At 36.1% G+C, this 24,252-nt stretch overlaps 1 protein-coding gene across 1 annotated transcript; it reads left to right on the plus strand.

Moving 5' to 3' along the window:
• The first annotated feature begins 24 nt into the window (after nt 1-24).
• Nucleotides 25-24,252, plus strand: FANCB (FA complementation group B). Its single transcript, XM_077888184.1, has 11 exons — nt 25-225; nt 5,041-5,092; nt 5,892-5,937; nt 6,580-7,828; nt 9,670-9,822; nt 10,421-10,513; nt 15,782-15,916; nt 18,833-18,996; nt 19,831-20,285; nt 20,407-20,644; nt 21,166-24,252. Exons 4-11 carry the CDS (start codon nt 6,878-6,880, stop codon nt 21,575-21,577), a joined length of 2,601 nt encoding a protein of 866 aa, XP_077744310.1. The 5' UTR covers nt 25-225; nt 5,041-5,092; nt 5,892-5,937; nt 6,580-6,877; the 3' UTR covers nt 21,578-24,252.

Raw genomic sequence — 24,252 nt, forward strand, 5'->3', positions numbered from 1 at the left:
CTTAGCTTCACAACATTCCCCGGAGGCCCCGCCCCCTCAGCCTCCCTTGGCAACCGTCTCCCCGCAGGCGGGGCCGACCCCGCCTCCTCTGCTCTCGACGCAGCCTCCGGCCCGGATCTCCCAGGATGCAGCGCGCGGGCGGGAGGTTTGGAGCCCCGGGACCCTGCGCCCGCCCAGGGCGTCTCGAACGTGGCGGCTCTGGGACGCAGGTCCTCGCGCGGTGAGGTAGGGCTGGCCCGTGGTCCTTTACCTGTGGCTGGCGGCGGAGCTGGCTTCACTCCCATCTTTGCGGGATAAGGGGAGTGGAAGCGAGTCTGCCGGAGCCTGTGGCCATCACTCTTTGGAATGGTGACTAGGTATTAAGGGCTTGCGGTGTAGAATTATTTCTCTTGAAACTTTCTTCGCCCTCGCCTCATCTTTCCCACTTGCAGTGCGAGAAACTTATCGAGGATTATAAATTTGAAATCTGTAAACTAAGGCAGCTGTATAGAAAGTTAAATGATGCAAGGCATCTTACAGTTTATTAATTAGGGTAGTTCTCACCCTGGGGCAATTTTGTCTCCCTGGGGACGTTTGGCAGCTTCTGGAGGGGAGGGGAGGGGGGCGTGCTGGCATCTAGTGGGTATTGCTAAATAGCCTGCAACGCACAGGGCGGCCCCTATGACAGTTATCCAGAGCAAAATGACAGGAAGTGCTAAACTTGAGAAAGATTTAGGTTTATAAAGGCACTGGAGCAATTTTACGGTTGTCGGCTAAAATATTGAAATCGTTTTGAATTCAAGAATACAGGTTTGTTTTTTTTTGTTTTTTTTTTTTTTAAATTGAGAGATACTGGGATTGCCTGGGTGGCTCAATAGGTTAAACATCTGTCTTTGGCCCAGGTCATGATCTCAGCATCCTGGGGTCCAGCCGCATAGGGCTCCTTCCTCAGCAGGGAGTCTGCTTCTGCCTCTCCCCTCCCCCTCCTCCTGCTCGCGCGTTCTCTCTCTCTCTCTAATAAATAAAACCTTTAAAAAAAACTACAAAGAAATTGCAGGAAGAAAACCCCCATACTTCCCCCATCCATAATCGACCATAATTGATACTTTAGAATCTTTGTCCAAGACTTTTTGATATGCTACACATTTTTATGGGAAAAATGGACACATTGTTTGAAAATAATGGAATACATTGTTAAAAATACCATTACAGCTATAGTTAAAGTCTCCCTCTGGCTTCACTCCCCTACCCTGATTGCCTGTCTCTCTCTCCACAATAAACAGTGATCGGAATTTGCATTGAATCTTTACAGAATCTTTGCTTTTGAAATTTTGGACCAGGATGCCTGGGTTTGAATCCTGGCTCTGTCGCTTCCTATTTTTAGGCCTTTGAGAAGATCCTTAAACTCCATGCCTCAGTTTCCCCATCTGTAGAATGAGATACTGTTGCCTACAGCATAATAATGTACTGAGTAATAAATGAGTCCAAAGTGCTTAGAATAGTACCTGGCGCAGAGAAGCACTCAGGGAATGTAGCCTTTGTAGGTAAACAGAAAATATGTAATGTTGTTTTAAGTGTTTTGATTTAGATAAATGTACTGGAGAATACATTTTTCTGCAACTTAATTTTTTTCCATTTGATTTTTGAGATTTGGCCATACTGGTATGCATACATCTAATTTGTTTCTTTTAACTATACTATGATATTCCATCTGTATTTATTCATTCCCCTACTGATGGTCATTGAAGTTTTTACTTTTCTTACTATCACAAATAGCACAGTAACCATTCTAGACCAATGTCTTTGTCCATTATTATGTAGGATTATTTCTCTGGGTTCATATCTAGAAATGAAATTGCTGGATATATGTATTTCAGGTGCCTGCCAAATTGCCTTCCAAAGTTACCTCTCCCTTTAATTACGAGCTCATAATTATCTAATTGATGGCTCTGCCACCATTCTCACCTCACCCCATCTTTAACAGTCACTAGGATCTTTTATAATTCAGAAGTACAATCTTGTGATTTCTATTTTTGCAATCTTTCAGAGGTGTATCCTTGCTTAGAGAAAGTTAGAAGTCCTTAGGATGACATAAAAAACCTTTAACTTAGTCTTTCCTAACTCTCTTAGTGGATCACCATTCCCCAGCATTCACCTACATTTCAGATACACTTAAGTGTTGTTGGAAAAGGGAAAATGGAGCTTGATTCTGGGTAGGCCCTAACAAATGATTTCCAGTTACGTAGGTAGAAAAACATTTTAAAAGCAGACTTATTCTGTAGCCAAGTTAACTTACTTAGGTAAATAATGTCCTGTATGTTGTGAGAAGTACCTATATCGGTAATATGCTTATAAAATTATGTTTAATATTATTATTTGAAGTTTTTAGTTGAGGGTCTTAATTCGACCTTTTTTCCAAAGATACTCTCTATTGGTCACACTTGATATATTTTCTTAGCCATATTTTTAGATTTTATCTGCAGATAATGTAGTGCTCTTTTAGGATCTTCCTCAACCAGATAGGTAGTTTATATGAAGAGTTCTGAAATTTATGACACCCAGAGGAGTTTATTAGCATTTGAAAGGAACACTGTTTATTTGATAGGAAGATGATAGGGAAGAGTGGATGAGGGTGATCATTTATTGCTAACCTACTATTATTTGTTAGCATGTATTATTTCCCTACTATACTCTTCTGTTTTCTTTTTATGCACAAAATACATACAGTCAACTTTGATATATGGTAATACAGAACAGGAAAAGCTCAAATTAATTATGTAGTATTTTATAAATAATCTGCTTCCAACCCCCTCTCCACCCCATTAGCTGCAATAGGAAGTAAAGCTTAACTGGTTTAAGTTATGTTTTTTTTTTTTCTGTTGTAAAGGTGTAAGCCACAACAGTGTAAGCCACTGTTGTAAGGATAAGTAAAAAGTCAGATGACCAATAGGCTGGAATAGTAAGCTTGGTGCCCTGATAATCAGGATATGATTAATCAGAGCTTGTTTATATTGGTTTTAGAACCCATAAATTGATCTTAGTTTCATTTGTTTCCATATTATTTCTATCTAAAAAAATAAAATTACCATTTAGTCCGTAGGCTTAAAGATTTGTTTTATGACATATACTAAGAACTCTTCTCTTAAAGCAGATGTTGTATCAGTATAAAATAAAATGTACACAGGTGCAAATTCAATAAGCCTTAAGATTATAGAAAGTTTGAGAGAAAAATTTATCTTCATAAATATATTAATGACTTCTAATTTTTAACTCCGAAGGTGATCAATTTTAAATAGCTTACATTTAAAATGTGCCTGGTTTTGTAGTATTTAAAAATAAAGACCTTTCATATAACAATCATTTAAATCTATTGGAATCTAAACTCATGAGAATAAGTTTCTTTTTTGCCTAGAGCTCACACTAAAAGCATGTTGGGTTAGGATTATATCAGGGCTTTGAATGCCACGATTCAAACTTTATAGCAGTGGTTTGCAATCTTTTGTCTCTGTGTCATTCATATGTTCAATTCAGTGTTTAGCGTCTATCTTTCTAGGAAGTAATTCAGGGATCATAGATGTATTGAGAAGGGGGAGAGGGTACATGCAAGGTTTTTGAGGTAGGGGACAGGTACCAGATCTGAGGGGAGAGAGACTAGAGTAAGGAAGATCAGTTTAAGAAGCTTTTGATACTCAGGATCTCTCTCCAAGAGGCTGAGAGAAGAGCTTTTGATACTCAGGATCTCTCTCCAAGAGGCTGAATCATCTGAAGGCTTGACTGGTGCTGAAAGATCTGATCCTAAGAAGGCTCACTCACATGGCTTTGGCAAAAGGCCCCAGTCACTTGGTGATTGTTGGCAGGAAGCCATAGTTCCTTGCTGTATGCATATTTTATGGGGCTGCCTGAATATCTCTTAATAATATGGCAGATGGCTTTCCACATTGCAGGTGATCCAAGGAGCAAGTCAACAAGGAAGCCATAATACTCTGTGACCCAGTCTCAGAAATCTCACGTCCCTTCTGCCATATTCTGTTGGTTAGAAGTGAATCATAATGACCAGCCCTCACCCAAAGACAGGAGAATTAAGTGCCACTTCTTGATGGAAGGAATTTCAAAGAATTTGTTAACATCATTTAAAACTACAACAAATGATGTATTTGGAAATCAGGCAATAAGCCACAGCATCTCCAATTTGAAAGTAGATGCTGACTAATCGAGTCTGCATTTTAATTGAATTGCCTCTAAATTAAAGTCATTTCTACGAAATGCTACATTAAGTTAAATTTGTAGATGATTCAGTGATAATTTTTTCTAATTGGACTCTTGGTAGATTTTTATAAGAAAAGAACAAGACCTAAGCCTTTGCAGTTTGTTTTTCATTCAACAGAGGAAAGCATTATTACCTAATTGCAAATGACCTAGTTTTATTTCTGAAGTAGTTGAATTTCCTGGTGTAAATGATCCACAAGTAGGAGAAAAGAAAGAGTATGAGTTAGTTAGTTACTTATAGTGGAAAGGGACCTTTCAGCATTCACAAACTGCTAAGTATGTGACTATTCTGAGGTTTCAAAGGTTAGGTACTACATAAACCAGAGCTGGCCATGATGATCATGATGATAATGACAAGGGTAGTAGCTAACCTTTATCGAGCACTTTCTGTGTGCCAGGTTCTATTTTAAGTGGTTTATGTTAGTTAATTTCAATGCCTTGTGGGGTTATACTGTTATTATATCCCATTATATGTGGATATGAGGCACATTAAATAACTTGCCCGAAATCATTTTTCTATTAAAAGGCAGAGAAGGCTCACCATTCACATGGTTCCTTAGGCTCTCCAACCATGTGCAGTTCATAGCATATGCTGAGATTTCGATAGCTGTTAAAAGAGTGACTCTGCATGTATAGCCACTGAGTAGAAATCAGCCTCTTTCTCTTATATGTGTGTTCACTATAAGGGGTGTTCCTTTTTTGTTGTAATTTTATTTTGCAGTTAGATTTGGCCTGTATTCTTTTTTGAACTTTATTTTTACTATTGAAGTATAATTGACATGTTACATGTTTCAGGTGTGCAGCATATTGATTCAACAATTCTATACATTATTCAGTGCTCACCATGGTAAGTATAGTTACCATACACCTTTATTATAATATTATGGACTACATTCCTTGCACTGTACTTTTCATCTCCATGACTTATTTATAAGTGGGAGTGTGTACTTCTTAATATTCTTCATCTATTTTGCCCGTTTCCCCACTAACCTCTTCTCTGACGGATTGTGCTCTGTATTTAAGAGTTGGGTTTTTTTGTTTGTTCATTTTGTCTTTTAGATTCCATGTGTAAGTGGAAACCTATAACATTTATTTTTTTCTTATTTCACTTTATATAATGTCCTATAGGTCCCAGGTGTCTATCAATAGATGAATGGATAAAGAAGATGGGGTGTGTGTGTGTGTCTGTGTGTGTATGTGAATATTTAAAATGGAATATTACTGAGACAAAAAAGAATGAGATCTTGCCATTTTTGATGCCATGGGTGTTCCTTTGTTTTTCATTCTACTTTACTATTTCTCTCTGGTTGCCTTGCTGAGAGTTCAGTGTAAGGGGATATATGCCTGGACAGTGTGGTAGTTAAAAGTGTAGGCTTAGGAATCAAAGAGGCCCTCTTCCAAATCTAGTGCCCCTGTCAATTAGTGTTAATAACCTTGGAAAATTTTATGGCCTTTGTTAAAATAAGAAAGTTTTCTCAGTTGGAAGATGTGATAATAAAAGTGCTTACTTTAAAAGAACAATCGTAAAGATTAAATGAAATTATGTGCTGTGCCTGGCCTATAAGCCTGAAAAACTGATAGCTATTATTTACTTCTTGTGTTCATTATAACGTTACTAATTCTCTCGTTTTTTGTACTTGGAATAGGAATAGTGACTTCCTTAAGGTCCTAACGCTGCACTGTTTTTACAAAGTAAGATTTAAAATTTATTTCTATTACTCCTATGGATATTTTTTTAAGCCATGGTATAGAATCTCTTATTTTTCTTTCTGGGCTTTTATTTTGGCTATAGAGTCTGTATGAGTTCCTGTTTCAGGGAAGCATGATCTCAAGTGCCTGGCTGTGGTAGCAGTCAATTTGAGTCACTGACTGATTACTGAATTGTCACTATAGAGGGGGTAAGGCTGAGAGGAAAAAACCAGGGTTGAGTCAACAGGGTAGAAAATTGGGGGGAAAAGAGAAAATGGGAAAACCAGATTAAGTTGGTAGGTTTGAGAGAGAGACATAATTAGAACCCTTAAGTAATCCCCTGAACCAGAAAGAACGTCTTTAGGCACTTTCAATAGACCACCCACAGCTTTTAATAGATGCTGTTAACACATTCGGTTATCTTATGTGATATGGTTATTTGCATTGTTTGCAAACTGTGTCTTTTAACTGTACAGAAATGATATTTGGGATGTGGTTTTTTTTGATGAGTGTAACATTGTTAAGATAGCATAAAAAACTTAAAAATGTTCATAAAATTTATAATTTATGTGATAGTTCTCAAAGAGAAATGTGTTTTCTTTTCAACTGCCTACTTGATGGTAATTTTCCTCATTACATTTTTAGGTTTAAAAGCATCAACTGTGGGATGCCTTAGTGGCTCAGTGGTTGAAGGTCTGCCTTTGGCTCAGGGCATGGTCCCGGAGTCACAAGATCGAGTCCCACATCGGGCTTCCTGCTTGGACCCTGCTTCTCCCTCTGCCTATGTCTCTGCCTCTCTCTCTCTCTCTCTCTCATGAATAAATTTTAAAAAATCTTTAAAAAAAAGCATCAACTGCAATCAATTTGCATTTGAAAATTGGACCAAAAACCAAAACAAAACAACAAAGAAAATTGGACCAACACAAAGACTTGATATTGTGGAATGACTAGCAAACAAGCAATGTCATTTGACAGACAAGAAATGCTCATGTGTTATAATGGGGAAGTCCTTATTTTTCAATTGTCTAAAGGAGATTTTGCAAGTAAAGGGCCTGCAAAAATACCCGTATTACATGTCAGGAGAATGGTATTTGACAGAGGAACAAGAACATTTGTTCAGAAGTCTACTGGATTCCTTATGCTAAAAGAAGAAAACTCTCATTTAAAAATTATGTGTTGCAACTGTGTGTCAGATTACAGAACTGGAATCAATCTCCCTTGTATTATGATACAATGCAATAAGAAGAATAACGTCTTCAAATATTTTCTTCTATTTCTTCACAGAACCAATAAATTTGAAAAGCGATTGAGTTTTAAACTAAGGCATGAGTTGAAGGATGGTGTAAGAGTCCTTGATGGCCCTTTAGTTTTATGGAGACACGTGAAGACATTCTACTGTATCTCTTCCCAAACCAGCAGAATTATTACTGTGTCTGTTAATATTGCCTCTGTTGAGTGGGCAGGGGAGATTGAAAATCTAGGTATGGTTTTATTAGGAGCAAAGGCAAGTTTTTTATCTGAGGAGGACTGCACCAAAAAGCTTTCAAAATCAGATTATGAAATTTGGAATACCAAATTTTGTGTATACTCCCTTGAAAATGAAGAAATAATAAGTGATACATACATTATCCCTCCTGCTTATAGCAGTGTAGTAACTTATGTGCATGTCTGTACAACTAAGATTGTCAACAACCAGTTAAGAATGTCTGTGATTGCCCTTACTCGGAAGAATCAGCTGATTTCATTTCAAGATGGGACTCCTAAAAGTATTTGTCAGCTTCCATTTGGAGATCCTTGTGCAGTTCAACTTATGAATTCAGGCAGAGGAGGAGACCTTTTCATCGTATCCTTTAGGTCCAGTGATGCTTGTGCCATTTGGAAAAAGAACTTTCAGGTATAGTACTTATAATCATTCAAATGGTGTAGCCTTAGACCTATTTAGGATTTATATGTTTCAGAGAGTTTATCCTGGAGTCTTATTAGCAAAACAATTTTTAGTGCTGCACTTAAAATCATATATTGCATCATTCTTATTTCTTAAAGTTATCTGAATACTACCTGATAAAGGTTTTGCCTTGCCGTTTTGAGTCATAAAACCTTTGGGTTGTTTGGAAATATATAAATATATAGCTACAATTATTACATATTTATTTGTCTTTTAATATAACTATTTCTAATTTTTAAAATATTTTATTTAGTTAGAGTGTGAGTAGGGGGAAGAGCAGAGGGAGGGTGAGAGGGAATCTCAAGCCGACTCTGCACTGAGCATGGAGTCTGATGCTGGGCTCAATCTCTCTGACCCTGAAATCATGACCTGAGCCTAAATCAAGAGCTGGGCCCTTAGCTGAGTGAGCCACCCATTTTTTTAGGTGAATTGTTACTTTGTGTATGTGTATTTCTGTTTGTGTGTGTGAAAATGTCAGGTTGAAATTGTGTTTTATCTCAGAGTCAAGAGATTGAGTTCTGCGTCTAACTCTGCACTGTGTGCAGAGCCTGCTTAAGATTCTCTCTCTTCCTCCCACTCCCTGTGTGCACTCATGCTCGCTCACTCTCTCAAATAAATAAATTACAATTTCCAAAGAAAAGTAATTTGAAAGTACCCTATTTTATTTTGAAAGCAATCTTTTAAAAGCATATTGTGCTTTTATTTGAAGGTTATTTGGAAGGTAACATTTTCTGCCTTTCTCTACTCTCTTTTCCTTTCCAGAAGTGGTAGCAGGGAAACATCTAGTATAGCCTATAATTGTTATTGGGGTCAGGGTAATGGAAAGAGCACACTAAGCCTGGGTTTGACTTCCAACTGAGCCACTTACTAGTCTTACCTTAAGGAATATGTTTAATTTTGTGAACTCATTTTCTGTCTTTATGAAATTGGGATCATCCTACCTCTGAGACGAGAGAATGAAAGAAAATGACATTGTAAAGTGTCTTGCACAGTGCTTGGCACACAGGGGAAGCTCAGTAAGTAGTTATTATGTTATACGAGGACTAGGGCTATCATCACGGACTTGCACCTACCTGAGGTCCCTTATTCACCTGGATAAGGAAAAACTATTCTCTTGTGCCCCATTAATTCAGTGTAATATAGTCCTCATACACTTTAAGTGGGTCCCCTGTTTGGACCCTGTAGAACTGCCAATAACACATTACCCAAAGAGGGAGACTATGCCACTCTGAGTGAGCATGTAAACTGTTGGCTGGCCTTCCTGCCTTGAAATTGTGTTCTAGGGTTCTTTCTCTACAAAGGACCATCATCCTTTGCACAAGGTGCTTACCTAAGTCCCTATTGACTTACCTCTTAAGCTACTTCTTCAAGATTTCTGTATGTCTAAGCAGTTTTCAAATGCCCTGTATTGAAAACTCTGGAATTACGCCCTGATATCCACAAATTAAGTGCTCATAAATTGCTTTGGTAATCATGCCACTCTGGGAATTTTGTAGCTCTTGCCTTTGCTTTACCTTGGTGTTATATTTATATTCACCTGCTTTAAAAAAAATATATCTTAGGGTAAAATATGCAATTACTTTAAAAACAGGAATAAAGACTAAGAATATACAAATAAAGAGGGAGGAGCGATGGCCGTGTCAGAAAACCTGGGTTAAGGGAAGTGATTGCATTTGAACAATTATACTTAGTTTAGTAGTTAGGACAAAGAAAGCAAATATAGCAGATTTTACAACTGCATGGAAATACACTATCATACTATTCCTCCATTTCCACCCTCTTTCTTTCAGGTTGCTGCTAAGTGGGAAAAAATTAGCTCAGTACTGATAGATGACTTTCTAGGACTTGGAAGTGAACAAGTACTGCTACTTTTTCAGGACTCCTTGAATTCAGGTTGCCTGAGTTCATTTATAATAACAGATCTTGGCGACATAAACTATTCAGTAAGTTCTGTATACTTTTTATATATTACTTTAAGAACCATCTTAGGAAGTTGGAACACTTTAAAGCTATTAACCCACTGTTTCAGTATTTGTAATTTCTTACAGTAAACTTTTTAAACTCTTAAAATACATAGATTGAATTTTTGAAATTATACATTGAATCTCCTTTCAATAAATATTACACAAATTGACTATGCTTTTTGGTGTAAATTTGGAGTGTAGAGATAGTAACACTTTAACTTTATTGTTGCTTCTGAAAATCACGTTTTATACTAGTAAACATAATAACATTGGACTAATTAAGGAATAAAATAAAATGAACCTGCTTTATTAAAAGAAGTAACAGTTCATAATATCTTAAGATCTTGGGCAGAAGGGAAATAATACCCCTGAAGCTTCAGATCTCCATAAGATATCTGAGTCTCAGTAATTTTTTGCAGTTACAAGAAATGATGGGGAAAATACATATTTTTTGTCTCTTATATAATAGTGTGTAACATGGAAAACTGCCCTTTGGATAAACTTTAATTGTATTTTGTTAATCTTATGAATTTTCAGTTTATTTCAAAATCTCAGTTTTAGTATATTTTTTTCTTAGAGTGAAACATTGGATTGCAATGAAGATGACTTATTTGAAGACAAAGAACAGAATTGTTATTTGATGATTCCACCTCTGGAAAGAAGATTGAAAGTTAGTGTCTATGTTTGCTTTTTGTTTTTGCTTTTTTGGGTTAGTGCTATTCTAAATGAAGGAAAGAACATTGAAAGAAAGGATCTTAATGTGTAAGCAACTCAGTGATTGGGAAAATGATATTTCAAAGTATCTTTGCCTTGTTAGTACCTCTAAAAATTATTGTGACATTACTTATAAATGTATTATCTAAAAATGATACTTTTTACAATAGGACTGTAAATTTAGTGAGTCATAAGATAAAATATATGAAGTTCACTTTTGAAAACACATTCTTTCTGGTCTTAGGGATCAGTATACCACAATATCTCTTTTAAAGGAGCATCAAATATGATGATTCATAACATGTTCCGAAAATGAACAATTAGCCCTCAAATATTCCATATAAAGCTCTCTGAAAAAGATTGTTTTTTTTCCAAATGTATAAAGGTAATGCATATTCCCTCTAAAATACTCAGACTATACAAAGAAATATTAAAAAGAGACTAATAATTACCTAGGAGTCCACTACTGAGATATAACCCATTTTAACACTTTGGCATGTGTATTCTTGTAGATTTTTTAAATGAATATATGCAAATTTATGTAGAAATGTGATTATAGGATGCATATTCTTTTGTAACCTACCTTTTTTCATTCATAAAATTTTTAAATATTCCAAAAAGTTCAGAGAATAGTACTGTAGTTATTTCTAGTCCTTATGTGCATGCAACTATTTGTACTTTTAAAAAAATTCTATTTCCCTCATCTGTACTTGTGAATGTGTTTGCATATGTGTATGTACATTTTTGTAGGACCATTTGAAACTTGCAAATACTATAACTTCTATGTCTTTCAGCAGGGATTGCCTAAAATAAGGATATTCTCCTATGTAAACATATAGTATTATTACAGTTAGAAAATTAATAATAATCTCTTAATCTTATTTACTATTCATTCCATATTCAGATGTCTTTTTTTTTTAAAGATTCCATTCATTTATTTGACAGAGAAAGAGAGCGCACTCCGGGGGAGTGGCAGGTGGAGGGAGAGGGAGAAGCAGGCTCCCCACTGAGCAAGGAGCCCAATGCAGGGCCCAACCCCAGGACCCTGGGATCATGACCTGAGCCGAAGGCATCTGCCTAACCGACAGAGCCACCCAGACACCCCTCAGATCTCTTTAATTGCCACAAAAATATTTTTATAGGTGTTTTTTTTCAGGATATGGTCAAAGTTTACATTTGCACTTGATTATTATATATGTTATTGGTCTTTTTATCTAGAGTAATGCCCCTCCCCACTTTCTTATAATGATACTAATGAGGAGGTCAGGCCAGTTTTTCTTCCTTTTGGATTTGTCTGTTTCCTTGTGTTGTCATTTAGCTTTTTCCTCTACCACTGGCAAACTTTTTTTGTAAAGAGCCAGATAGTAAATATTTGTACTTTGTAGGCTCTTTAAAAAATTTTTTGCAACTATATTAATTATTAAAGTAAATTTACTAAATGCTTATTGAATGCGGATATGAATGTGGGCAATAGAGAATAAAATATCGTAGTGGGCATAGAACCATAAAGGAAAAGATTGATTAAAAATTTTTGTGCTCTGAACAAAGTAAAATATATAGAGACAGATTATTTAGATAGAAATTGTAAAAAGTGACAAAACATGATTTTTCTTAGTGTGAATATTCATTCCGAAACAGTATTCTTGAGAATGTAAAGTCTCCCAACCTCTTCAGAAGGAAAATTATTATTGCCTTTAAAATGTGAATTGGACGTATCTTTTTACTCTCACAGTTTTACTTCTAGGAATCTATTCTAAGGATATACTTGTAGAGTAAACGAAGATGATTTTATGGGAATGTTTATATAGTATTTATAGACAATAAAATTCAGTCATTCTAAATATATATCATTAGGAGTTTGGTAGATCAGTTATAATATACTTGAACTATGGAATACTATGTAGCTGTCAAAAATAAGGTAGGTCTTTTTTTTTAAGGTAGGTCTTTATACTAATTTAGAAATGATGCCAAAATAATTTATGAGAGCATGATTTTTAGAAATATCACCTCATTTATTTGGACCAACTCTTCTGATAAAAACAAGTTAAAATCATATTTGAAATATGTTCTTAAAATCTCCCTAAAAGCTTCGGGGCACCTGGGTGGCTCAGCCAGGTAAGTGTCTTTCTTTGGCTCAGATCATGATCTCAGAGTACTGAGATCAAGCCTCACATCAGGCTCCCTGCTCTACTGGGAGCCTGCTCCTGCCTCTCCCTCTGCCTGCCTCCCCTGCTGTTTGTGTTCTCTCTCATTCTTTGTCACATAAATAAATAAAATCTTAAAGGAAAAGTCTCCCTAACAGCTTAAAAAAGCTGAAAATATAAAAATAAATTATCAGGCCAAACTAAAGGCTGGAACCCAGAGAGAACCCAGAGAAACTGATGCTACTTTTGCCTTGGGAGCATTTGTGTTTAACCTAAAGCAGTAGTACTCTAGACAGCTGACAGAAAGAAACATAAATTCCTCTCTCAAAATGCATATTTTATCCTAGGCTTCTTATAAATCTCACAAGCAATTTTTCAGAGAAAATGAACCACTCACAGATTAAGCACATAAAGAAATAAGGCATCATAAGCAATTATTCACAGGAAATAACCAAATAGCATGTCTATGAACTAAAAATACATTGAAATAAAAAGTCTCATCAGAGGAGTTTAAGAGTTGACTTAAAGAGATGCAGAGCAAAGAAGCAAACCAAACTGTGTTAGAAAAAATTACTCAGAAGGTAGCATAGACATAGAATGAAAATAAACACACAGAGAGGGCAGGAGCATATGGAAGTGGTGAATAAGGGATAGTTGGATGTCCGTTTTGTTTCACGTATCCACATGTTATCACTAGTTCTCAATTTAGATAAAAATACTTCCAAGTGTTAGAAGGGCTTTTGTTTTATTTTCATTTCATTTTTTAAGATTTTATTTATTTACTTTAGAGAGAGGGAGCTTGAGCCAGGTGGGAGGGACAGGGGAAGAGGTATAAGCAGACTCTCCGCTGAGCAGGGAGCCTGACATGGGGCTTGATCCCAGGAGCCCTGGATCATGACTTGGGCCAAAGGCCGATGCTTAACCAACTGAGGCATTCAGGTGCCCCTAGAAGGCTGTTTAGAGATGAACAAGTCTACACTCTCTCCCCCATTTTACATATGAGGAAACAAATAGCCAGAAAGGTTAAGTGACAGGCAGAGCTAGAACCAGGGTCTGTTTCACTGTTCTTTGCCCAACGGAATTTATTTTCCAACTGGTTGGAACCAGTTGGAGGGGAAAAGAGGAAACCAGGATCTTGGAGAAACTTGTACATATGTACAGAATATTCACAGCAGCAATGTTTGTAATAGTCCATGCACGTCTGGACATAACCCAGATGCTCCTCAGTAGGAAAATGGAGAAGTGAGCTGGTATGGTCATGATGGAATACTACAGAGCAATGAAAGTCACAGCTGACAGCTACTAGCGACAAATGAGATGACTCTAAAACCTAGCACATACAGAATGACTCTATTCATAAAAGGTTCAAGAACAAAACACAAAAAACTAAAAATATTCTTTAGGACATACAATGATAGTAATATTATGAAGACGAACAAGGAAGTTACCTTAAAAGGCCGGGGTAATATTGCCTCCATTAGAAAAAGAGAGGTTCGTGACCGAGCAGCACCCATAGACAGTAGACTGCGTATGGTTACTTGGGTGTTGACTTCATTACTAGTTTATAGACTGTTTTTGTATTATGCCCTCTTCTGTATATATGAGAGAGATCCCAGTAAAAAGACCAACAAAGTAAGATTTGGTGTCCTGCAGTGCAGTATGCTCCTGTATTTGGTTTGGGATAGGTTTTATTTGTTTGTAGAGAAAGAAAGCATTCCTTAATAGAAAATTTCTGGAAAGGTAAATCTATTGGCTCTGCAAATGGGATTGAGGGTCTAGAAAGAGAAGTTGAGGAGTATTTTCATGCTGTTTAAATATTTTGCCATGTGGTTATTTTTAATGTTGTATAACAAAACTTCACAACATGGAACATTTAAGTAGTCTAGTGATTCACCATTTAGTCCTGGAGTGGGGTGAGGAGCGTTTTGAGGAGAGTAGGAAAGAGAGAACATGGATAATTTTTGAGGGTGCCTTCATTGACAGTGTGCCCACATATCCCTCTCTTCTACTCCCTACCCCTCCAGCATTCTCCCATTGGGCTCTCCCCCCTCATGTGTACAGCTCCCTTTCACAAATTACTCAGCAAATGAGTGTGAATAATGTGGAGCCCACAGAAATAGGTCAACAGATGAAGTTTGAAAATATTAGCTAGACATTTTACATATTTTGTGCAATTGAAGTAAGGTATAATTTAGTCTTCACTTTCCAACTTCTGTTCACCAATACGAAGGAATTTACCTGACTTAAACTGTAATTTGAAAGAAAGGGATTGAAAAATAGGATGCATTTTGTGTTTTCAATCTAGAAAAGATGTTAGATTAAGAGCTGGATTAATACTTAAACAGTCTCAGATATCCATCTGAAATGAACTGATTCTGTCAGTTCAATGACATGGCTTTATATTTTCAGTAGCAAAATACATTTCATGAATGTTTCATCAATAGTGAAATCTGTTTATCTGGTATAATAAAAGGAATGGATTACTCTCTGCCCAGTTTAGAGCAAAATTTTGTTTGTTTCTTATAGTTAAGAGTCCACCCAGGCACTGAGTTTATTAGCATAAAAATAAACTTGTGACAGTTTGGGTTTGGGGGCTATGTGTTATCTTTAACATTTGCTATAGATGTTATATGAACAGGATTTCAAATAGTATCAAGTTAAAAGTGACCATTTCTACTCATAGTGATTTCTTTGCTTTTGGAAGCAGAAATTGTTTCAACAGCAAGAAAAATAGTTTTCCTGTAGGGGTAGGAGTGTTGGTAGGCCTTGATTTTTATTCATAGTGATTAGACATCCATATTCGTATCGATTGATTACTTAATTCAATGGTGAAATGCGTGCTCATACATTGGCATTCTTGAGTTTGATACATAAACTATTGTAGTTTCTTGCTGTATTATTTTCCTTTATAATTACTTAAAATTTATAAATAAAGTAGTTTTGCTCTGAGAAGTATTTTCTTCTTTTCTATGGAAAAATGAATTAATAAGCAAATTTGATGAAAATACGTTCTGAATTAACAATATTGTCAGGTTTCATTTAAACTGTCTCTGGCAATGGTTTTTCTTTCTACTTTACAGGTTGGTTTGGCTTCTGTTCAGGAATTGCAGCAGCATCTCTTGGTTAAGGAAAAAATTATTTCAAAATCTTACAAAACTTTAATAAACCTGGTTCGAGGGAAAGATGATAGTACATCATCTACAAGTGCAGAGAAGGTAAAATTAATCATGTGACCATTTTATCATTTTTATGAATTGGAAATCTACAAGCTATTAAAAATTTACTTAAATTGGAATATTTGGATATTTTAGAAAATGCTACTCAGTGGATCCAAGAAGCAAAGTGGCAGGGATTATAATGCTGGACTTTTACGACTTGAAAATATTGGATTAAGGAGCCAATGTTTTACCAATTTGCAAATTATTCTATAGGATATTAAAATCTCAGTTATCGGGAACCTTGGGGGAACAAGTCGTCTTGTTCAAAAGATTTAACTATTAAACTTTTTTATTTGTATAGTTTGCATAGCAATTATCCCTAAGTGAATTATGTATTTTCTTCTTAAACAGAATATGCAGAACATTATTCAGCCTTTTATTAATGAATACATAATTTCATCAGTATTATAATTGTTCTTTTTGTCTGTTGCAGTGTTCATTTCTAAGGGTATTTATTCCTCTAGTTGAATTGCTATGCTTTTTTAGTGTTTATATCTGCTTTTTATAATTTTATGCTTATTTTCCTTGTGGTTGACCAGAATAAGAACTCTTTAGGTACCTTGCAAGTACCTTGCAAGTACCTTGCAGTTGCTTATGTCAGTACAGTAATGTAGAAAGTTAGCAAAGCCTCCCTCGACTTCATAAAAAGTAGTGTTTAGGCACATTAATTCCATACAGAGAAAGACAACATAGCAAAGTCACAAATAAATCAAGAAAAGCTGGCATAGAGAAACTTGATACTACATTTTTTTCCTTCAAGTCACCTTAGTGCCTAGCTCTGTATTCCTTGTAGATTGATTGTTCTTATAGCAGTCTATGTCTTGTGTCTATATTTTTAGTCTTAGCAATATGAGGACTTGGATCCAAAATATGATTCCATTAATGTAAGAAGCATGACAAAGGTACATCATGTTGCATTTCTATATTACATTTCCAGTGTCTTGGGAAAGCTCATGAAAGTCATTGTTAAAAGTCTCCCGTTTCCCTTCTCCACTTACCCCAACTATTTTGCCAGTATTATTATTATTATTGTTATTATTATTACTATTATTATTATTATTTTTAGACCTGGAGAGAGAGGGAAGGAGGGAGAAGAGGGGCATAGGGAGAGGGAGAGAGAGAATCTTTTTTTTTTTTAATTTTTTTATTGGAGTTCAATTTGCCAACATATAGCATAACACCTAGTGCTCATCCCAAGTGCCTCCCTCAGTGCCCATCACCCAGTCACCCAACCCCCTACCCACCTCCCCTTTAGGAGAGAGAGAATCTTAAGCAGGCTCCATGCTCAGTGCTGAGCCTGATACAGAGCCCAACATTGGGGCTCAATCTCACAGCCCTGAAATCATGACCTGAGCCAAAATCATGAGTTGGATGCTTAACCAACTAAGCCACCCAGACACCCCAATTTTGCCAATATTAAAAAAAGGGGAAGAAATGTTTAAAAGTTTCTGTACTGAAACTACTGTGTGCAAGGTACTATTTAGGGCTGTTTACATGATTATTTTTAAAAATTCTGGCAGGGAGTAAAAATTTCCTTAGGTTTCAGATGAATGGCCTGCCTCAAAGCTCACAGCTACTGGCATAGGAAGTTGTTTAGTTCACTAGAATGTAAGTGCCCATATCTTTTTTCAGTAATTACTATGTAGAGGGGCAGTATTGAGTAATGATTTAGTTAGAGGATGGGCTCTGGAACCATTCTGCTTTGGTTCAGATCCCAACTCTGCTACTTGCTAGCTATGTGACTTTGGGCAAAGTTCTTAGCTTCCTTTATTTTTTAATTGGTGTTCAATTTGCCAACATATAGAATAACACCCAGTGCTCATCCCATCCAGTGCCCTCCTCAGTGCCCGTCACCCAGTCATCCCCACCCCCCGCCTACCTCCCTTTCTACCACCCCTTATTTCGTTTCCCAGAGTTAGGAGTCTCTCATGTTCTGTCTCCCTTTCTAATATTTCCCACTCATTTTTTTCTCCTTTCCCCTTTATTCCCTTTCACTATTTTTTATATTCCCCAAATGAATGAGACCATATAATGTTCTTAGCTTCCTTGTATTTTGTTTTCCTTATCTGGAAAATGTAGGTAATACTACCAACCTAGGGTACTAGGGTTTTTTATGAAGGTTAAGCTAATTGAATCACAAGCAGCATTAAGAACAGTGCCTGATACATAGTAAGCATTCAGTAAGTGTTGTGAATTATGATTATTGCTCCTCCTCCTTCTACCATGTCTATTGTTTGTTATTATAAATCCATATGTGTGTAGAAATGAATGAGTATGGCCTGGACTTTTAAGAATACAGTTTTAGGGCAGCCCTAGTGGCTCAGCGGTTGAGCACCTACCTTCGGCCCAGGGCGTGGGCCTGGAGTCCCAAGATCAAGTCCCACATCAGGCTCTCTGCATGGAGCCTGCTCCTCCCTCTGCCTGCCTCTGCCTCTCTCTCTCTGTCTCTCAAGAATAAATAAATAAAATCTTTAAAAGAAATACAGTTTTACCCATAATTGGTCAGCAGTCCAAAGATAATCAGTTTTATTCATACAAAATTTTACAGTTATAGGCTTAGTATAAGTCACTTTAATAATGATTGGATTATTTTCAGCATGCCTGGGACACATGTCAGATTATTTTTCAAGATGGATTCCCAGCTTATGTGCTGGCTGGCTCTGTGTTGGATACCCTATCTTGTTTCCAATCAGGTCGTGCTTCTTAAGCTGAGTAGATAGTTATTACATATAAGTTCTATAAATTTTGTTTTAGTGATTTATATATAATCTGTAATGTAAAATATTATAGAGGACAATTTATTTTAAGATTTGTAAGCTCTGAAGCCTAAAAGCTAACTTACATTATTTTTGTCGTTTTGCCACATTTGGTAGTTTTTTGTTAATCAGTTATTAAACATGTTTTTTCTATAAGGCACATCTTGTTACTCTTTGTGGTAAAGAAGAAAATCCTGTCTGTACCTTTGATGAAAAGATAGCAGACTGTTTTCAAGATTCAGAACAGCTAGTAGAGAAGATATGGTATCATGTAATAGATGACAGTTTGGTTGTTGGAGTGAAAACCACATCTTTGAAGCTGTAAGTATCATGATAGCATTATCTTGATGGTCTAGAACAGCACTGTCCAACAAAAATATAATGTAAGCTACATAAATAATTTTAAATGTTCTAATTAGCCATATTAAAAAATATAAATAGAAACATGAAATTAACTTTTACAGTTTTATCTCAAATATTATCATTGCTGAGGGATAAACAATGTTTTATATTAAAAAGCAGATTTTATTCAAATCTTTTAGGGGAGTATAAAATGCAGTTTTTACTTTAGAGTCATTTGCGTTCTAAACTATGACCCAAAATAAACTCATTAAAAGTTTAACTCTTGGGGATCTCTGGGTGGCTCAGCAATTTAGCAACTGCCTTTGGCCCTGGGCATTGATCCTGGAGTCCCGGGATCGAGTCCCACATTGGGCTCCCTGCATGGAGCCTGCTTCTCCCTCTGCCTGTGTCTCTGCCTCTCTCTCTCTCTCTCTGTCTCTCCTGAATAAATAAATAAAATCTTTAAAAAAAGTTTAACTCTTTAACTCTTTTTTTCTTGTTTAAAAAAGAAGGGGTAAAAACCTATCTTAAAAATAAAACCTAGCATTATTTTACCATTCCTTTCTCTTAAGAAAATTATTTTCCTGAAGTTGAGTGTATTTAGTGTTTTTGCTTTCCTATTTCAAGAAAAGTGCTATTACAGGATCTTTAAAAATGTGTTTGGCTTATACACTTGATTCTCTGCTATACTCTATGCTTGAAACGATGTTTATTAGGAAAAGAGAATAAAATGTTGTTTGTGTAGCATTTAATCATCCCTTTGATTTTAAAGAATGAGGTTTTAGACTCAACTCAACTCTGAATTTTTTACAGGTCCCTGAATCATGTGACTTTATCCCTGTTAATGGATCAAGCTCATAGCTCCAGCTGTCGGCTTATTAAATGTCAAAATAGGGTGATCAAGTTGAGTAGAGAATTTTTCCCAGCACCATGCTCAGTGCCATGTGAAATAGGATCAGAATCCAAAAGGATCAAGTTGACTGTTGATAGTGAGGAAGAGGGAAAGGAAGAGGAAAAGGAAGAGGAAAGCTTTGTTTGTGAACAGTCATCTAAGAGAGAGTGTGGACAGGTCATTACTGCTGTCACATCTCTTTCACCACTTTTAGCATTCAGTAATTTTTGTTGCACCGTGCTGCTACAAATTAGGGAGAGGGAAAATGGTAATTCTTCTGAAGATCATTATATTCAGTGTGGCAGACTTTTTTTAAGTCTAGAAGATCTTTCAAGTAGGCAATACCTGCTGATATTTCCAAAGAAGAAACCTATAGGTAATTTTTGTTGGTACTTTTTAATATACCTAATTGAATTAGAAAATTTTAAGAACTCTTTTTATTTGATAATGAACAGTTAAATGACAGAGCTTGTGACATGTTTTTTTTTTTTTTATAGAACACGTGGAAGATCTCTTTGCACTTCTCACAGCATTTAACAGAACTTGTTTTCAAATCACATCATCCAGCTATTCCCTGACTTCAATGAAGATGTGGCTTCTAGAACACATGAAATGTGAAGTAATCAAAGAATTTCCAGAAATTTGCTTTTGCAAAAGGCCAGGAAGTTTCTATGGGACACTCTTCAAGTGGAAACAAAGAACACCATTTGAAGGGAATTTAATAGTCTATTCCAGGTAATGCATATCAAGTTGGAATATGTTCGGAGAACTTAGTGCATATGTGTTTGGTCCAAGAACCATCTCCACAGTAGAGATCTGTGTCACTGTGGAACATGTCCAGGTCATTGCCTGGTATGGCATCAGTGAACAGGTGGCCTCATGTGGAAACTAGAGCTGTTTTAACTTGTTGTTTGTTTTTGACTTTTTTTGTTGTTGTTAATTAGGGCCTAATAATTATTTTACGATTTCCACTCACCTTTCCCCTACAATGACACTTTTAAAAAATATAATATTAATCTTATTACTCAGAGAAAAAATTTAATCAGGAAGCAAGTGATGAATGTTAACTGACTTGGTATAGGATATGTACATTTGATTGCTATAGTCTGAATAATATCAGAGATCACATGGATGCATTATTGCTTTTATTCATGATGGGAGGGTTTATAAGTGAGTATTAATTATTATAGTAAGTTGTATACAACTGCTTTGTGCTGTCCTAAGTTTTATAATATTGTGTTTGTTTTTTTTTTCAGGAATCAAACAGCTTTGTTCCAGTGCCTTCATAATCTCATCACAGCTCTCCCTATAAACTGTTTCTTCAAAAACCTAAAATTAGGAAGTGTCGATTTCCTAATTGATCGTTTGGCATTAACTTTGGAGAAGGAATTGGTTACCCTTGGTTCTCTTTCTTCTGCCTTAGTTAAGGTTGGAAACAACTTGGTGCAAAGTTGTGAAGCAAGCAAAGAAAAGAGTAGTGGTGTGGCGGCTTTATCAGACAGAAAGGAAAACATCCATCCCTACAGAAAAGAACTTCAGAGAGAAAAGAAGCAAACGTTGGGGACGAACCTAAAAGTGAGTGGTGCCCTTTATAGAGAAATGACTTTGAAATTAGCTGAGGTTCAGCTGAGATCAGACCTTGCTGCACAGAAACTGGCTGGTTTATAATTATAATCTTAATTTGATTATATTTCAAAATATGTTTTCTCTGCCAGGACATTTTGGTTCCACATTTGTTTTCACTTTATATTATATGCCTCCTTGGCAAAAATAAAGATCGAGGCTTGTAGAATTATAGGTAGCAATGCCCAAAATAGCATGCCTTAGAGCAGCAGTTCTCCGCTGGGGACATTTTGCTTTCCTTCTGCCTCCACCCCTACCCGGGGGCATTTGACTGTATCTGGAGACTTTTTTTTTGGTTGTGAGAAGTAATTGGGGTTGGGGAGGGTAAGGTAGGGTGCTATTTGCATCTAGTGGGTGGAGCCCAGGAATGCTGCTAAACATTCTGCTGTGTGCAAGACAGTTCCCACAGCAAAGAATGATCCTGCCCAAGATGTCAGTAATGCGGAGGTTGAGAAATCCTGCCTTAGAGTTACCACTTGAGTGAAGGCAGAATTGATCTAACATTATTTTGGTCTAAATTTTCAAAAAACTTAAATAGTCTTTTTATTGTATCGTATTTAGTAAAACCTAGTATAAAAAAATTAGCTTCAAACAGATAAACAAGGTTGTCAGGATTCACAAGTCTCTGTAAACATGCAGCTCCTGTGGAAATTAATTGCAGAGCATCTGGGTGAGACCATTAAAATGAAAGTCTTTGAGCCCAATTTTAATTTAAATTTTATTAGAGAACTTCTCTGAAATTGTGTAAGTCTATAGGAATATGAAAAATTTTAGGGCATTTCTCTGAAAAGCATATTTCTTTCAAAAAGCTAGGCATGCTGCATAGGCCAGTAGTTGAAAAAAATTGAAAATGCCTTTAAGCCATTTGTAATTCTAACCCTAGGCAAAGCTAAAATATAGAATTCTAACTAAAATAACTTAAGGTATATGATGCTCCTTAGGGACTGAGAAATTTAAAAATAAGTGAAAATTCACTTAACAGTTAAAAAGTGATTTTTAAGGGGTCCAATGAGACATTTCAAAGGGGTAAAAATTTAACCTATTCTTTTTTTGGAAAAATAAGAATTCTGGAGTAATAGGAGAATGTCAGGAGAGGGGAAGACACAAAAGGATATAGGCCAAAAGGAATGTTTCTGATTCTTTTTGCTTTAAAATCCTTAAGTGAGATGGAAGTTTTGATCTGAGTTGAAAGAAAGAGATGATTATAGAAAGTGGCATTTCATGCTTGCAGCTCTGAAGTGCTAATTCCTTCCATGCCTTCAAAATGCTCGTACCTAATGATCTGGTGATGCAGATGGGGTTTAGAAAATACAGGTTATTATTTTCTTATCTTGCTTTTCATGATTGTCCATATACTATGCTACCTCCTGTTTTAGTAATCCATTACAAATGGAGATAGAACTCTATTTCCTTGAAATGTCAATAGAAAAGATTTCAGAATTTCTGGAAATGGAAATGGTATCATTTCAGGATTAATTATAGAGATCTGGAAGCAGTATGTGTCACTCACTAGGTGCATTGAAACTGCTTGTGACATGTTCTGAAAGAACAACCATGTGTAAAATACATTTTAGTTCCTACAGGAACTAAATTGAAAAACAAGGGCAATCAAAAAGTAAATAGAATTTAATTGTAATAGTTTATCTGTAGGAAAGTTAGGATAATACAAAAAAGCACGTTGCATATTTTTTTTTTACCTATAGAGGCAACCAAAAAGTATTAATCTATATACACCAAGTAACCTCTTTGCAAGTGAGTTTTGTACTCCAGTATATTTTTTCTACTTACTACAAACAAGAAAAGCCAAAGTTGGAAGGGAATGATGGCCTTGCTACTCTCTCATGATTCAGTAATGTTTGCCCATAAGCACATTCCTCTGACCACTTTCCTCGTTATAAATCGGAGCTTACCCTCAAAAACATGCTTCTCTCAAATCCACACTGAAGTGAAAATGAGTTTTGTTTTAGAACAGAGCATACCACAGTTTTCAGGCACAAAACTTTCTGTTGTTCTCCTAATCCCTTAACTAAGGAATGTGTGCAAGTCAGCTTAGGTGTAGTATATATGTACCATTTATTGATTGCCAGCTCTCTGCCAAACAGCTTGAAACACATATACACACAAATATCCATATCAATACATATTTATGGTGACATCCTTCACAGCAACCCATAAAGTATAATTATTAGTATTGTCCCCGGTATGAAAAAAATGTTAGACAATTTAAGGGTGCACACAAGCAAGTTAATACTATATACACTTGTTACAAATATTTTCAAAATGTGCAGATCCTTTTAGAATTCTAATAATATATAAGTGAATCTTTTATTGCCCTGGTAACATCTCTTTATACAATATAAAACTGAACACTCAGTTTTTTCCTAGTCTTAGGAGAGGTCTAATTAACATATTTCTCTGCCTGTCCTTCCCAATAAAGGCAAAAAGAAGTCAGCTGTCCAGGCTAGAAAGCTGTGTAAAACTTACTTTCTCTCTCTCTCTCTCTCTCTCTCTCCTAAAACTTGAACAGCACCAGATACTGAGAGGTATCCTTTCTCTTCCTTATATTCAAACTTGTGGAAACATTACTATCCATTCTAAGAATTTGAAAATGAAAACTATTTCTTAGGTAACCCCATCTGGAGAAAGTTACGCTTTTACTGCCAAAGCTAGTATGGTGTAATGGAAAGAATGCTGATCCATAAACTGTGTACCTAATTGAA

The sequence above is a fragment of the Canis aureus genome, chromosome X (assembly GCF_053574225.1).
Source record: "Canis aureus isolate CA01 chromosome X, VMU_Caureus_v.1.0, whole genome shotgun sequence".
Lineage (NCBI taxonomy): Eukaryota > Metazoa > Chordata > Mammalia > Carnivora > Canidae > Canis > Canis aureus.

Coding starts and splice junctions, on each gene's coding strand:
- FANCB (XM_077888184.1), top strand. CDS start 6,878: ATGACTAGCAAACAAGCAATGTCATTTGACAGACAAGAAATGCTCATG. Junction 7,829..9,669: donor TTTGGAAAAAGAACTTTCAG/GTATAGTACTTA, acceptor TCTTTCTTTCAG/GTTGCTGCTAAGTGGGAAAA. Junction 20,286..20,406: donor TCCAAAGAAGAAACCTATAG/GTAATTTTTGTT, acceptor TTTTTTTTATAG/AACACGTGGAAGATCTCTTT.